The sequence below is a fragment of the Bemisia tabaci genome, chromosome 2 (genome assembly GCF_918797505.1).
Source record: "Bemisia tabaci chromosome 2, PGI_BMITA_v3".
NCBI classification, from domain to species: domain Eukaryota; kingdom Metazoa; phylum Arthropoda; class Insecta; order Hemiptera; family Aleyrodidae; genus Bemisia; species Bemisia tabaci.
The window spans coordinates 22,515,033-22,532,298 of NC_092794.1; the positions used below are offsets into that span (position 1 = coordinate 22,515,033).

General features: G+C 40.9%; 1 protein-coding gene and 1 non-coding gene across 11 annotated transcripts in view; one reads left to right on the forward strand and one right to left on the reverse strand.

The window, feature by feature from the left end:
• LOC109043560 (early estrogen-induced gene 1 protein) overlaps positions 1 to 17,196 on the reverse strand; it is a 41,581-nt gene extending 24,385 nt beyond the window's left edge. For 3 of the 10 annotated variants that reach the window (XM_019060787.2, XM_019060786.2, XM_019060781.2), the window contains exons 1-2: positions 16,799 to 17,196; positions 15,455 to 15,713 (exon numbers count right to left, since the gene is read on the reverse strand). In XM_019060787.2, coding sequence (XP_018916332.2) covers positions 15,455 to 15,600 — 146 coding nt within the window. In that variant the 5' untranslated portion in view covers positions 15,601 to 15,713; positions 16,799 to 17,196. Of the gene's footprint in view, positions 1 to 15,454; positions 15,760 to 16,751 lie in introns of all 10 variants that reach the window. The other 7 variants (XM_019060784.2, XM_072296952.1, XM_019060782.2 and 4 more) reach the window with 7 other exon arrangements.
• TRNAL-UAA (transfer RNA leucine (anticodon UAA)) lies at positions 5,328 to 5,411 on the forward strand. The gene has a single exon. It is a non-coding gene; the product is annotated as a tRNA-Leu (tRNA).
• Positions 17,197 to 17,266: the final 70 nt, after the last annotated feature.

Below are 17,266 nucleotides of genomic sequence, written 5' to 3' on the forward strand. Positions count from 1 at the left end.
GCGGAAGTTAAAATCATGAAATCAAATTTTGTGTTTGTTCTTTCATAATTTTTTCGTTCATTTCTTATGAATGGAAGGCCTTGTCCATTAGAGATAGGTTTACGAAACTTGACTTCCGCGCAAAGTTCCGTGACCTTTTGCTTGTAGTGTTGACAGGGCTTTCCCAAAAAATGTGTTCAACACGAGTAAACGCGTCTTATGCACCCCTCCCGCGCTGGCACGTTCACTTGATGGTTTTTACTGATGTTTCAAAACGAATGAGAAAGGGGCGGCAAAATACAGGCGGCCCATGGGCGGCAAGTAGGTGAATCCGACCCTGGTTGAGTAGTTTTCCGTTTAAAAAATAAAGTATGACAGGAAGTCTGCGACGTCGCAAACCGAGTTATGTGATTACCGACTTACACCGTCGATTCGTGTTATTGTGTTACTTTTGGCTAATATAGGAGGTGAAACACAAAGGAACAAAAATTTTGTGTTGATTTGGGTACAGTTAGCGGTGAATTTAGCGTAGAAAACAATGGAGAGACGGGGAAGATGCATTCCTCCGATTGCAGCGTTTGTATTCACCTCTCTTTTCGTGTTTTTCCTCAAGAAAATTGGCTGGCACTTTATCTTGAAATCGTCAACCGAAGGCTGCGGTTTTTTTTTGTTTTACTTCCCGTATTGACTAAACTTTTGTGTTGAAATTTCTCTCTGTGAGGAGCTTTCTCACAGTGGCGTGGCGTGCTTTGCCATTTATCGATTGACCTGCCATTTAAATTTATGAAAAAGGATCGATTATCAAGGTGTTCGTAACGAGCACCTTAATAATCGATTCTTTACTACCGCTTCAAATGGGGAAATATCGATAATCGATCATTCACGCCACGCCACTGCTTTCTCAATCTAGTTCCCAGTATGCTTGACTTCCCCAGGTGACTTTAATTCCGAGGGCCCACATTACGAGGGTATCCTGACAAACGAAAAACCTTACAGGGTCGCTACAGACTTTAAAAAATGAATTTCCCAGACACATCTTGATGAAATTCCATGACAATGGACCACTAGACAAGGTACGAATTTAAGCGATCTGATGCATGTTTCTTAACCAGAATTTCTCGCAAAATACGATTCACACAACGAAAATTACTGAAACCAATTCCTAACGAAGATATTAACGTTTTTATTTCACATTGGTTACGAGGAATTTGAACTGCCCGCTCACAAGAGACTCAAAACTCTACGTGAGTCAAATCGCCCACTACAACGGTTTCAGCAAGCTTCTCAATCGAGCAATGTTCATTTCCCATCATGTGTTGTTCAAACTATTAGCAATTTGCTATAACTGAGCCAAAGCTTCAAGATTGAGGTTGCCAGATTTTTATATCGCAGAGACTGTCATGATAACGTTTAGCGCGCGATGTGAATCACGTAGAGCATTGAGTTTTAATGAGCGGGTGGTTTGAATTCACACATTAGGAATCATTAAATATCTTCGTAAGGAGTTAATTTCGGTAATTTTCGTTGTGTGCATCGTGTTTTACGTAAAATTTTTGTTAAGAAACATGTATCAGAATGCTGAAAGTCGTACCTTATCTAGTGGTCCATTGAAGTTATGCCAAATGGTTAAAACGACATAATTTAAAATTATTTTGTAGGCAAACTTCTTTTTCGAGACGCCGAGCTCATTTCAGAGAGCGATTATAGGTGACTTGTTACCTACAAATTGTCTCTGACATTTCCAGGTTTTTCCTGACTTACAATTAGCAAGATTTCCTGACATCTCCCGGTGCTCCCTGACTTCGGCAACCCTGACCCTGGTTGGACAACTTAATTTGAAGCGTATTTTCGTTGATGATCGGTCGAACCAAAATGGGTGGATCATATCGGTTTCGTATTTTGTTTTGACGCGATCATACTTTTTCGGGACTCACCGAACAGATATATAGAAGGTGGAATTCTTGCTAACGCTGGAGCCAAAATATAATCCTACAAACAGTAAGGTTTAGAAATGACCTGATGAAGATGATGGCATTCGACCAGCATTTTACCTTTTTTTTTTACCAAACCGATTATGATCCCGCCGCCATTATCGCGGCATTTTGGCTCGACCAATCATCAAAGAACGCTTTTGAAATGTCAACATACCGTCTCTTCGGAACTATTACGTATCCTCTAAAAAAATTTAGGAACCTGATGTCAGAGCTGACTTTGAGCATTACTGGTCGAAATTTCAAGTAACTGGCATGCAAGATTAATGAGGAAAACGAGTAACTAGTGAGGATCCACTTTATACCCAGAGTTACGACAACTCACTTTTGGTTGGGCCAGGATTGGGCTGAAAGTGGCCTAAAAAAAATCCAATTCTGATTGGTTCTCGCTCATGAAGGCCGAAACTAGTGCACCAAGATGGCGGTACCTCGTATGTGAACAAGAATAATGAAAATATTACCTAATTGTGGTTTATCAAGAGTAAATTGTTATTGCCATCGGTCCAAAATGAAAATAGATTAAGAAATTATTCACAAACCAATCTCATTTTCTTTTTAATTGATCAATTTGTTGATGTTGTTGTTTCTGTGTGACAGACATCGCAGGATTCCTGATCCTTATCCCCCAATATCGTTCGTTTGAGTGCACTAGTTTCGGCCTCCATGGCCAGCCAAGGTCGGCTGCCAGTCAGCTGATAATCGAGTTGTCGTTACTCTGGGTATAAAGGGACTCTACCCTATCGTAAAACGCTATCGAACCGCAGAATATATAAGACGCTTGTTTCACTTCTTGCTCTAACTTCGCTTTCAACCACGAACAAACTAACAGTTTCTGGATAGTTTGCATCGTGAGGATTCAGATTACGACATGTTCTCCGCAAAAAGGGCGTAAGCCGTTCTACGTCCTTGTTGCGCTAAAGACTGTGCGTGAACCGAATGCTCCCGAACTTTCCTCGATAAAACATTTATTTTTTTTGGGAATATGTTGATATTTTCCCTTTGAGCTGCTCAGACACGCTGAAAAAACGGCGGAGGAAATTCTCCGCGTGAAAATTCCACAGATGCATGTGATCAAGAAGTTTTCCAGAATATTCGTATTTGATTGTGAGAAACTCGCAGAGATCCTGAGGTTCATACGTCATTTCACCTGAACATGGTGGGACTCGAGTTTACAGTATAGAAGCTGATTGTCGACGGTGAAACTACCAAACCACGTATCTCGGTTTGCGACGTCGCAGACTTCCTGTCATACTTTCTTTTTTAAATGAAAAACTACTTAACGTCCAGTCTTGAAAATTTCTGTGATTTTTCCTCTTCGTGCCGAAAAAATTCTGTGAAAATTTCAAGGAATGATATTGATTTGGTGTACTTCAAAAAAATAAAATGCGAGCGTAGATTTTTAAACACCGCAAACGAGATACGTGGTTTGGTAGTTTCACCGTCGTTGTGTGGTTCGATGAAGCTCTATCACGCGTGGAACACTTCGCATGCACGGTTTCCCGTGAAAACCGAAAATGACGTCAGAAATCTCGGTAACGCCAGAACGAGAAAAAAAGTTACACCTGCTGTGATGATTGGACCATTCGTCGTCAAAACGACATATACGTTTTGCAATGCTGCTTAGTATGTTCAACTCGGTACTTAATTTGCAACTACGCGATACGGTGGTCTTACTTGAATTTTTATCCCTAGAATCTGCTGCACTTCGCATATTTCTTCAGTAAAACTATTATCATGGATGTTTTTCTTTGGTTCGCTACAAATTGCATTCGAGATGGCACGGCCAGAGCAGCACTGCAAAGCTCATACGTTGTTTTTGCAAGGCATGACTCGATTGAAAGGTGACTAACTGTAAGAACATCGGGCAAGCGACAACGCATTCGACACTTGAATCGGTAGATTTTAAAACCTATAACACGTCCATTTTCAAACAAGCTCTGAGCTCCATGAGAATACTTGTAATCTAGAGTTCATCAAATGAGCGACGTGTTTGGTTATAAAACTCACCGATTCACTTGAGATGGAAGAGATAAAACGACCTACAGATAAAACCATCCGATTTACGATGCTAAGTGCTCCGAACATCGACGCAGGACGACGCCAGATGAATTTTTCGGAGCAAACTTGAAATTTTTCGATAGGATCGAATGGAACGGAGTTTTTTTTTTTTGACCACTCCCAAACCTTGAAGTACCTTCCAAGTGAGAGAACGGCCACTGGAGGGTCCATTTCTGATAGGCTGGCTCAGTCATCTTCGACTTCATGGAGCTCTTATTAGGAATAAAAAAAAGAAGAAAAAAAGGTGGACAGTAGAGTTAATTCAGAGTTAAGTAAGGAGATGATGATGCGATTTGCCTGTAAGAATCGCCGTGAGCTGAACTCACGATCAGGTTAAGGAGCTGTCGCTAGTTACACATTTCTGCGCGATTTGAATAAAACAAATAAGCGCTTTAAAGAACGAAAGAATGCAGGTAAATATTCGCATTTTATGGTCGACCGAACTCAATATTACTTATTAGAACGGAACTATTCACCTACTGAATTTTTTTTTTTTTGAGAGCTTATTTCATTTAGAATCTTGAGTATGCGTAATCTCTTATCCTTTATGTTTTTCCTTAGAAAAATAAAAATATAATAAAATAGAATTTTAAATGGTTCGAAAAGTATAGGTAGGTAAAAAATAAAAAATAAAATGAAAAATAAATCAATAGAAAAATTAATTTGGTCACCGACAGCAAAACTACCTTTCTTGAAAACTAGAGGTGATTATTTGACGTTGAAAAAATACTGAAACCATTTGTTCAATGGTACACTGTACCCCATGTTAACAGACAGTGCGAGTAAAGATCTTACACTTGAAACATAGAGTACGTAGAGTCGTAATGTAAGTGGGTGAGTTGGCGCCACTTTATAGCATTTTCCAGGTCCCGAATTCCGAGACTCCTGTGTGACGCCGGGTCACTTTTTCGATACATAATCGATTGTTTGCGATACAAGGGTACCCGGCCATCCGATGTAAACAAAGAAGATAGGAAACACCACGTAATCCACTCCACCATTTTGGATCGAACATGTATCGAAAAAGTGACCCGAACTCGGCGCACACCGGGCTCGGAACTCGTCGAGCAGAACATGGCGCCCCAGCGCTCCCATTTACATAACGACTCTATGTACTCTATGACTTGAAATGGTGTAACTTCTTAATATCCACAACATTACAATGCTCGACACGATGACGAAACACGCTGGAGCGAAGGGGCGGGGAGGGAGAATGGAGGGGGGGGGGGTCTCGCTCCTGACCCTCTTTACAGCCCGCGCAGTTCAAGCCCGTTGATTTTCCCCGCAGCGAACATCGTAGTCAGGTTGGCCGAGCGGTCTAAGGCGCCAGATTTAAGCTCTGGTTCCCGATTGGGAGCGTGGGTTCGAACCCCACACCTGACAGAACATTTTATGTTCTCTATTAAAGTTTCCGCGTATCTAAATAGGAGTTACTTGGACAGCAATGCGGTCGGCGTGTAGTGGAGTAAAAATTTAATACATCGCCCAAAAGCTTGTAGGGCCATGTGCAGGGTTGGGGGAAAAAAAACCCGGATTTTTCCTTTTAAAAAAAAAGCCCCTGTATACCCGCGGGTAGAGTTGGGGTTTTTTGAGTTTAGGGTGTTTTTTTCGGGGTTTATGGGTTTTCAAAGGGTTCTTTGGCGCAATGTAGGCATATTGGAAACTTTATTAGAAGACCCGAGAACTAAATAGTACACAAAAAAAGACAAAAACAATGAGACAGCTGCTCGGGTTAGAAAGGGGGTGTGTGTGTGTGTGTGTGTGTTGAGGACTCTTACCAATTACATGTACTGAGAAGAGTAAATTGGTACATTCCTCATAGGAGATGGGTCTAAAACTACGACACATCAAGCAAATGTCTGCGTTACGTGCCAGTTTTCTGTAAATTTTTCCATAGTTTCGGTTTAGTTGAAACATCGAAAAAATAAGTCAACTTTTTTTTTACAAAAGGGGGAGTGTTATCCGGCAAAAAGTGATGTAATTATCTAAATAGGGTGATTGTTCAGATCTGTGTGATGAATGCTGGTAAAAAATTGGTCACTGATCATGGTATGAGGCTTTCTAAGAATGTTCTTCTTTGGAGGGGGGGGGGGGGTGTGCTACATTTTGCGTGACGTAATTTGTGGTCAACCGCAAACAAGAAAAAACAAAAGAAAGGAATATGTACTGGGCCACTCATCGGGGTCTTGAACTGCGTAAACAAACACCATGTTATTATACATTTGTTGTTCTTAATTAAGGTGATTCGATGGACGCCATAATTTGTGTCAGAACGGCATGCGATATATCGCATCAATTGGTTCCATTTTTTCAGCTACTCGTCATTTTTCTCCAATTTTGAGATCGCAATTCTGTTGTCAGGAGACTACAGCAATCACTTACCAATTTTAACAAAGAAATTCAACGTAATAAAGGCGTGGTTTTTTCAGAGAGAAAACATCGCATTCGATACCGATATCGAAACTGCACTCTAATGCGTTATTTTCTCTCTAAAAAAACCACGCCTTTATTACGTTGAATTTCTTTGTTAAAATTGGTAAGCGAGTGCTTTAGTCTCCTGACAACAGAATTGCGATCTCAAAATTGGAGGAAATTGACGAGTAGCTGAAAAAATGGAACCAATTGATGCGATATATCGCATGCCGTTCTGACACAAAATATGGCGTCCATCTAATCACCTTGGGTTTTTTGGGGGGTTCTCCGGGTTTTTTTAAATGGGATTTGTTGGGCTGGGGAAAATGGGGCCAACCCTGGCCGTGTCACGATGAGTTTTGATTGGCTCCTTCATCTTGAGCTCCATGGAGCTCTTAGGACCCGGAAGTGGCGGGCGTTGTAAGTAAATATAAATACAAAATGGCTTAAGATGTAGTTATATTTGCATATCGCAACGAGAACGTTACTCAAATGAATCATTACGACGTATTTACAGTTTTACGGCTAATCGTGTGCTACTTTCGACAAAAGTCACTTTGGATGTAGTGAGGTTGGCAGTAAGCGCAGTGGTTAGTAACCGTTAAAAGTTGGCAATAATCCCCCTCCCACCCTCAAAAACCAAAACAAAGCGCCGCCATTTTTAGGTCCTATAGGCACCCATGGAAAGTGAAGGAAGGTCATGTCCATACCGTCTCTTACAAGGTGTAAAAGTAGAAGTGATAGAAGCACATTTTTGCCAAAAAACGCGAAGTTTTTGTTTTCGTGGGGACTAGACTGTACTTAGAAAAAGGGCTTTCCTCGTCATCGATTGAGTACTTCCCGATATTGAATTTCCCGGAGCCAAGGGTCTTAATCTTTCTACGATTCCACACCTTCGTTTTACATAATGTATGGTTGCGTTAGGTATTCTCACTCAATGAAACATTTTTTGGGGGCTAACTTTTGCAGTCGGCTTCATGAAATATGCTCAAGCAAAATTCCTCGCGGAGACGAGATATAAAAAGTAATTCCATCGATTAATACCAATCTGATCTGTCTAGTAATATTCGTTGGAATTCCTATCGTCATATTTCATCTACATAACCTAAGTCTATAAAAGGTACACATTGGCTGCTAGTATTTTAAGACGTGCACCCTGCACTTCTAAACGAGGAAGCAGAGATAGGAGATAACATGAAAATGAGTGCCGAAACTAAAAAAAAAAAAGAAAGAAAAAAAAAAGAAAAACCATAAACTCCAACCAAGCGAAACGGTTCTCGGTATTTTCTACGGATCTCCTAATATTCATGTATAAAACTCGAGTACGACTTGATTTTGTCGAAAATATTGTTCTTCAAGAAAGCAACTATGAGCAAACGAGGTATAAGGCTGGAAAATATTGCCTAAGAAAGATGGCACTCTGAAAGAAAGGACGAGGGGGAAAAAGCATCATTGCACCGCCCGAGGTTGAATTTGCGGGTCGGCTAGGCAACTAAACTAACTGCGTGACAAATCGTAGAGTATCACAGGAATATGAAGGCTTTCCGAGTCTATACCTTGCTTTAAGGGTCCCGTGATAGCAAAAACTTCATAATTAATTCAATGATGGAACATTCGTGTTTAATCACGTGTTTTAAATTTCTTGGACCTTCGTAATGCACCTTCACCTTGAGTAATTTTTAGGCACCTTCACCTTGAGATTTTAAATTTTTAGGCAACGGCTGAGTTTACAGCGCTGGAAATGAGGAGAGGGCGGTTAAATTTCATTTTGCTGAAGAGTGAAATTTCAACGACTTTTCAGAGGCTGCGTTTCAACCCGTACAATTGTCCGAGAATTCGATAAGAAACTTCGAAATTTAACTCATATTTTATTTCCAAAACTGAGATTTTACTGTCTTCGTGCGTTTCGTGGCATACCTGCTGAGTTTTTTTTTAGGAAATTTAAAAATAAAATGATGAAATTTTGAATCTCTGGATGAGATGATCATTTTCCATGATTTTTGGCCCGGAACCGTCGCCAAAAGTCAAACAAAACGATGTTTCTCCCGAAAAATTGTGGGAAGGCAAAGAGGAGAAGCGACACCCATTTTGGCAGTTTAACCATCAGACGCCCTATATAAACTGAGTAGAAACAGTAATCTTAAAAATACATGTTGAAGCCTCGTGCATGAGAAAAGCAAGCGAGGAGAGTCTGGAGTGGATTAACGTAAGGCAATCACGTGGTCAATATTTGGAGCGAGCTCGTCATTAGCTCTTTAACACACTGACACACAAGATACAAACCGCCGTTAACAGTGAGTGATGCTAAACCGTGTAAGTAGATTCGAATCGGTCGAGGTTAAAACCTAGCATTTCCTCCTCTTGGTAAGCCCTCACACGTAAGGGTTCTAACGAACTTCAAGGGTCAACGGAAAACGGACTTATTCGCTTTCATGCGTTGACCGATTCATCCGGGCGCGCACTTCAACGGGTTCCTCTGTTTACTCTACTTGCGCGGATCTGCCACCTAATCTTTCCCTCCCCCTCTTTTGAAATCGTACCCCTCGATCAGAGACGGCTACACGCAGCACGCAGCCAGTAAATCACGCGAGTGATCCGACGAACATGTTATGGGCAGTGTTTATTAGCCCGAAGGAACCGGTAAGAAAAGAGGTCTGCAGCTAGGCGGAATGGAGATGTTGCATGTGTGAGGAATTTGCGATTTGACTACTGATTCTTACGTAAAAGTTCGCGAGAAACACGATGGTGCCACTGGTTTTATCTGAAATCAACTCCCAAGCTCAAAAAAAACTCTCAAGTTGAGGCCAAAATGGAGGGGATATCCCACCCTACCCTGAGAGTTCACGTCTACATCAAGACAAACTGTCCATGCAAAGATAGGGAGCAAATATATGACAGGGCTGCCACTTTATTTGGGGACTCCAAAACTGAAAACACGGCAAACATGTAGACGTGGGTAGGGTGGGATATCCCCTCCATTTTGGCCTCGACTTGAGAGCTTTTTTTGAGCTTGGGGGTTGATTTCACAGAAAACCAGTGGCACCATCGTGTTTCTCGCGAACTTTTACAAAAGAATGAACAGTCAAATCGCAAATTCCTCACACATGCAACATCTCCATTCCACATTTCATACACATAATCTCATTGAAAAAAGGTTAGGTTATATGGACCGGACGTTCGGGGTTTCATGTCACCCCCAACTATTCGGCTACTCGAACTGAACTTTTGGTTCGTGTAACCAAACTTTCGGTTAATATGACCTGAGAACTTCGTTTGTCAGTTCATTTAACAGCCGAAGTTTGGTTGCGCGAACCGGAAGGTAGACAAACCGAATATTTGGGGGTGGTATGAAACACCGACCGTTCAGTTCATAAGACCGATTTTTTCTTTCACTGTGGGACTCCAAAAAGTTTCATTTTTTTTCATAATTTGTTCTAGAAAATAAATCTACCGGGCCGACCTCCGTGAGTTTTGCAGACATCTGCACTGCCGTGCTAAGGAAAAACGCCGTATGAACCTCCAGTTGTTGCCAAATTTCCTTTGATAAAACGCGAATTTCCGGGTAAACTTATGAATATTTTTCTCCCAATTTTTCAATTAATTTTGTTCGCAATTTCACCTTAAGTCCCTGAAAATCTAATTGAAAAATATTCATAACTTTCCTCGAAAATAAACATTTTATCGAAGGAAATTTGGCAACTCTCGAGTGTTCATACGGCGTTTTTCCTTAGCACGGCAGTGCAGGTCAATAATGACCCGCTGAGCTCGCTCTTTCTCAATGTTTGAGATATGAACCAGGTTTTCTGAGGTGGATTTAACCATTTAAACGATGTTAATAATTTTCATAATTTGCCATAGTTCGTTCTACAAATCTGCTCGGACGCGATTTTATTATTTTTGCGGGTATTATCAAGAAGTAACCTCGAGATGGACCCACTCTCTTTTTAGTTTCGGAATATTAATATGACTAAGGAAGCGGTTTTTTGAGGGTGCAAAGAGTCCTCTGAGGTTTGGGCCCCGTTGTTGCTAGAGTACCTGTATAGGGAGAGTAGCGACAGATCTGAAACTCCGAAAGTCCATCAGGCCTTCACCGATGCCTCCGCGAATAAAGTTAGGGCCCAAAAGGGCAGCCAACCTATGAATTTCGAATGTCCAGAGCGATTTACAAATACAATTGTTACGAACCGTCGTTTAGAAAGCATGTATTTGGTTTACTTTTTGCATAAATTTACTTATTTTAGCGAAAGAACGCTCATTTATGTACATTCTTAGCCATCTTGGTTAGAATTGAAATCTGTAGGCTGGCAGTGAAATTTTGTGTGTTAGAAGTTGCTCAGAAGGGTGGCTGCACTTTTGGCCCTAAGCCCTCCATGAACCGATCTGTCGCTACTCTCCTTATACAGGTACTCTAGTTGTTGCGGGCAAGAAAGGTATACCGGGTATACCTCCGGTTATACTTCTGGGTATACCTCCAGTTATGCTATACCCGTGCCCCTATTACAATTACGCACGAACCGAATGTAGTGCGGCCGATTAGGAACGCCATTCTACAGTACATACGACCGAACTTTCTCGCTCGATGCAGCAGCTGACGTTTTACTTGTCTTTTTTAAAAAAAGAAAGAAAGGGAAAGACAGCAAATGGACATGAACGATTTGTGACCATGAAGCACGGATCTGGTCTTCTCACCTGACTCGTGAACATTAAAGTTTAAGTCTGATATAATTAAGAGTAGCAGAAGAAACGGTAAGCATACAATAATACAAATTCTTAAACACAGCCGCACAGAGGAAGAACGCCGTATGAATAACTTACGGGCTTTGCCAATTCTCCTCGTTAACATTTATCTTGAAGGAGTGCATCTAATTTAGCTCTTTCATGTGTCAGGAATTTGCGACTTAAGTACGTAACTTAAGTATACTTATACTAACTTAAGTACTACAGTATGTAAAATTGCGCGAGAAACACGATGGTGCCACTAGTTTTCTCTGGAATCAACTCCAAAGCTCAAAATAAGCTCTCGAAGTTGTGGCTGTAACGGAGGGATATCCCACGCGACCCTGAGAGATCATCTCCATATCTACACAAAACTCTCTTCTCTATGCAAAATATAGATAGCAAATATTTAAACAGGTTTGCCACTACTGTTTGGGGCAACTCCAAAGCTCAAAAGCTACCCGATCATCTCCATATCTACACAAACTCTCTTCTCTATGCAAAATATAGATAGCAAATATATCAACAGGGTTGCCACTTTGTTTGGGGCCTGCGGCAACCCTGCCAATATATTTGCTCTCTATCTTTGTAATAACTTTGAGAGCTTTTTTTTTAACTTTGGAGTTGATTTCGGAGAAAATCATTGGCGCCATCGTGTTTCTCGCGACATTTTACGAAAGTATGAGCACTTGAATCGCAACTCCCTCACGCATGCAGGAGCGCCATTACACGGAAAAAAGTGTTATGGAATGTTATCTTGGAAATGTCCATACCACCCAACGACCCCTACCTCTATTTTCTGTGAAATATTATTCATTGAAATTGTAAGGTATTTTATATTGAAGTTCGAGGAGAATAGACTGAAAAAAAATTGAAAGAAAAATATTACCTAATAAGTTTCCCGGGAAATTCATTTTTTTATCAAGGGGAATCCAGCAACGTCTTAAAGGTTCGGCCGGCATTCCTGGACCTAAGGAGTCCTCTGATCATCGGTGCAACGCACGTATTCTCCATGATTCAAGCGAACGGTGTTGCGGCTCTAAATGAGTGAGGTACGTGATACATGATTCTTCAGCGGATGTCCTTACGCCATTTAAAATGGACCATTTTAGGCACCGCTGCATTGTGTCACGGATTAAATAGTGTAGGTAGCCCGTTTTGGTTGCTTACACAGTTCTGCCGAGCTAAGAAAAAACGCCGCATGCGACTTCAGACGTTGTCGAATATCCCCTCATAAAATATTTGTTTCTTAGATTAGTTATGCATGATATTCCTTGCAATTTTCAGATATTTGAGATTGAATTGCAAAATAAAAATAGTCTGAAAATTTGAGGAAAAATATTCACAATTTTCCCTGTATTTACAATTGATTCTCATTGGAAGAAATATTGCAACGTTTAAGGGCTTATGCGGAGTTTTTCCTTAGCGCGACAGAGCTGGCGCCCTTACACTCCCAGCTACGCGCTTCACTGTTGAGGCGGGTCTACAATGGAAATATGCCAACAGGCAACACCAGGATATCGAACACATTGTTTTTAAAAATTATGTTGTTGGTATCATTTGGTAAGCAAAAAGTGGATACATTACGCTCAGAGGCGCATTCTAGATGTTCCTTCCCAAAAAATCTATATAATAAACCCTGCAATAAAGCTAAAGTAACCGGACGCGATTTATTGAATTCGATTAATTGAATCGAGGGGATGATTTTCGCGTTCGGATACTTTTAACTTTAATTCAGATTTTACGAAGGAGATTTTTCGGGAATTATGCTGAACTGTGCCTCCGAGATTGATGGATCCGTTTGTCATGCCGATTCAAATAATTGAAACCAGTCAGTAGTTCAGAAAACTGCCTTGGATTTACGGGGGTGCGAAGTGCTTTCGACCGCGCGGAAATTTCGGAGGAGCCCTAAAAATCGTGGAGACTGATTTTTTTTTTGTTCCAGGATGTTCAGATTAATTTTCAGTTTTTGCTGTTTCTTTTAAAATCTGTTTTTCTTGACATCTTTCTAGCAGTATTTAATTGCTCTCTAAAATTTTAATACAATTTTAATCAGTAATTTGTGTTGAACTTTTTGAGAAAATTACCAAGGCCTAGTCTGCACCCCTGGTTTGATAATAATTGATAACTCCAGTGGCGTGTTTACGGGGGGGGGGGGGGGAGGGGGGGGGGGTTGGTTGGTTGATTTGCCCCCCCCCCCCCCCCCCGAGCCTCAAAAAGAGAGAAAAAAAACGGGAGAAATCAAGGGAAAGGAAGAAAAATCGGGTGGAGAGAGAACACGATGATATTTTCGTCTTGAGAAACGAGTGGAGGGATTCGAAGTCGGACGAAAAGGCCTCGAGCGTCGCCTCAGAAGCCTCATCCTTTCTTCAGGAAGTTAGTGGGGTTTTTCCATCTCATACTTAAAACAAAACATCCCATTTGATAAACGGTTTTCCATTTTTTTAAGGTCTTTTTGGGGGGAAAATGATGGAGAGATTCTAATCACTATTCATGACAGCAATTGTTAAAAACGGGGGGTTGTCTTTACGGGGTTAAAATCCTGCAAATTTTCCGGGGGTGGCCCCCCGGCCTCTCACTGCAGCTGCGGGGTATTCCATACCCCCCAACCCCCCCGGTGGGAGGTTTCCCCCCCCCCCCCGAACCTTATCCTGCATACGCCACTGGCTATCTCTATGTTTCCTCACTTCCAGTAGAGATCCACCTTAACTTGATTAAGTTTTTCCTTTTTGTCCAGAACCATCAGACAGAGGCTAACTTTACTCGTATCTTTTCCGTGGGGGGGGGGGGGGGGTGTTCAAAGTGGAGTTTGAGGCCCCTCTGGTAGAGGGTGGAGGGAGGATCCTTGGGGTTGGGGATCCTCCCTTGGCGAAATTTGAAAATCAATCCCCGATAAGATTGTATTTTTTAGCATGTTTTGTGGTCAATGACCGTAATAATCCTGAGGAAATGTCATATGCCCATCAATCCTACTAATGATGCCAGAAAAAATATGACAGGACAGGGTCATGCTGGTGTTCCAAAGTCAAATGTTAAGGTGGGCTACCGGTTGGATGGTAAACTCTTGGAGGTAAAGCGTAACATTGTGCTTGAAGAATGGGAAAACTTGGGATTCCTTTCCCCGGAAATAACTTGAAGGTAGAGAGAAGGACTGAAAGCACATGCCGGACCGCTCAAAAGTCGAATTAAATCCGTTTGGTGGAACCTCTTATAGAAGTTCAAATGAGGATCTTAGAGGCTTTGAGTTGTTTTTAATAAGTGCCAATTAGTGCCCTTAATGCTGCTTTCAGGCCACCTTGGGGGGGGGGGGGGGGGATTGCCTCCCTCCTTGGGGCTGCCGACCCTGTCATCATAGACGATGAAAAGACAAGGAAAAAGGATTAGCCACTTAATTTCGACCAACCCGGCCAAAAACTTTTATTTAATCATCCACTTTAATCCATAATTTTTGTGGCCATCTTGGATTGAAGGGACTCTGTGGGCTTAGAAAACGCGATGATGATGGGAGTATCTAAAATTTTCAGATTTATTAAGCCAACAATTTTGGAGTTTTAAGAGCTTTAAATGGGCACCCCCCCCCCCCCCCCTGCTGTATAGCATAACCTGAGGAAAGTTCTCTGAATTTAGTAAGCTGAGGAAACCAAAAGGGGATTTTTTTAACTTTTCGACTTAACCTTAGCATAATCTGGCCTCAGTCTGATGTACATTGGCAAAATGTGGCATTATTCTGGTAATGGAAGTGACACTGAACCGACGTTTACTGTGGCAGTAAGTAGTATAGTCTCCTATCTGTGACCCCATTAGCACATTTACTTACGACTAAATTGAACTAGGCAAATGCAAGCAGGCAGGTTTTAAGCAGCAAATTTCTGGTAAGGTTTCAAATAGGACCTTCATCTCTTACTGCTGTGCCCACACTTTAGACCTCACTCAAGGTACGGCGTGTTTGTTTACAAGCCCATTAGAGAATGAAGCATTGACTTGTTAGGATTCAACATGAGCTTTTCTTTTTCATCCTAAAAAATCCAGGAATATTAAAATGCATTGGTGAATTAGACTTATCCGATACCATTTTGATCTACTGTTTACTGAATGCAACTCAGTAACCTCCTGAGCGTTTAGTAGAATCGTTCGGCATTCATAGGTAAACATAGAAGACATTGAGTGATTCAAAAAGAGTCTAACAAGGCTAACCGTTTGGCATCAGGTAATTCTGTTTCTTAAGGCTTCCAAAAAGTTTACTTCAACAACACACCTAAAAGAATGATTAATTGAATAAAAATCTTGGAGTTCCTTACCTAGAAGAAATTTCACTGAAGTTCCCACCGTCCAACAAGCGAACTTTCACAAATAGCACAGCACTGACAAATGGGACAGCAGTTAGCTCCTCCAAACACAGTTCAACTGTAAATTTGTATTTCTTTTTCTTCATCATGAATGCCATGGTCCCCACAGGATTGATAGTTATGGATGCCGTTGTTATTGGATATGAGGGGACTTCATAGGTTAAGATGCATAACTATCGTGCAGCGTTAAAAGCTTTTGAAGATTGTAAAACTAGTTATGAAAAAGTAGGTATTAACTTCACGAATAAGAAAGAACACTAAGGTAGCAAAAAACAAGAAGATACTAAAATGGTTGTTCTTTGTTCTTCATACTGTCCAGTCTCAAGTGATTTTAGGGACTAGGGTAAGCATAACATAAATGACAGTCATCTGTATCCCATGATGCAAGAGAAGCTCCGTATTATTTAAAGAAATATTACTTATTCCGGTGGCAATTCTGATATAATGTGGCAACTTTATTGAGTGGTAAAGTACGAATTATTCGCAGATAATTTAGTACAAATCATGTACACTGAAACAATAATTTAAAGAGTGTATCATCAGCAGAGTCATCTGAAGTTAACTGAATTTCTTAAACGAAATAATAAACCTAGGATAAGTAGGTTAAAATATCAGCTACCAGGGCTAATTTCTCTAAATGGGACCTTACTTAACGGGAGGAAAAAAGCTTACACACTGCCTCACATGAGTCATTTCGAGGAAGAACCATTAACATTGTGTTTGCGACTAGCAAATATTCTAAGCTATAAAGTCATTCATCAAGAACCATTGGACTCCAGTTATTAGGTCGCTCTTTTATCATCTCATCTAAGACTGACGGCATCCCTACCCAACATTTATTACTGTTTTCAAAGGGTGTCTTCCTTACCATACCCTCCAACCTACTTTCTTACGACAAGAGTACGCAGCAATACAGTATTCTAGGTTAGTTTTGAGAAAAACTCGTTGCCTGCGCCACAGTCAATTATTGACAACAATAAAAAACTAGATTGTGTCCATAAAAACTGACATTACTAAGAGCTAAAGCGTGAGAGCAAATGAATTTAAGGAAGCAAATCGATTGAAAGTTCTCTGCTCCTTAACGCTTCAAGATAATCCAGCGAGAGCAAGAATCACACTGCAGATGTGACACGCTACAATTACAGGTTCCCTCTTGTTGAGCTTGAGCATTTTCCAATTATGAGGAAAAAACAAAAAATCAAAGCTCTGAGAAAACTTGGGTTCTCATGGATACATGACTGAGACTGACCAGAACAACCGAGAACAAACCAAGGTAGTAATACATAATCTAAGTACTTTGGATGATAACACAGTGCTCAGTGATCTAACTATTTCACTGGTTTCGATGACCAAGATAATAACCGATGGTTCAGATAAGTCTGGTGAAGTAAGGAGATGAAACTAAACAAATGCATTTTAGGTTTCACGCGGGGACTAACGACCGACAGGCACGAAATGCGAAAGTTTTATCACTTCAAGCACTGAACCACTATCACAGAATCAAGTATGTACATATGCGTGCGGATTCGACTCGAAACACTGAGAATACACGAGCACCGACTGAAATAAATCGAATTATTCCGATGTAAAATCGGTCCCTATTAAAACTGGTAAAAAAGCATTCGATCTAATCTAATCTGCGCGATGGTAGTGAAAGTTAAAAATTTACAACACAAGTGATTGATAGAAAATTTTCTCACTTTGACAGGAAGAGAAGACGAGTCAGATGTCAGATGCTCAGGTTTTTTTTTTTTTTTTTTTTTT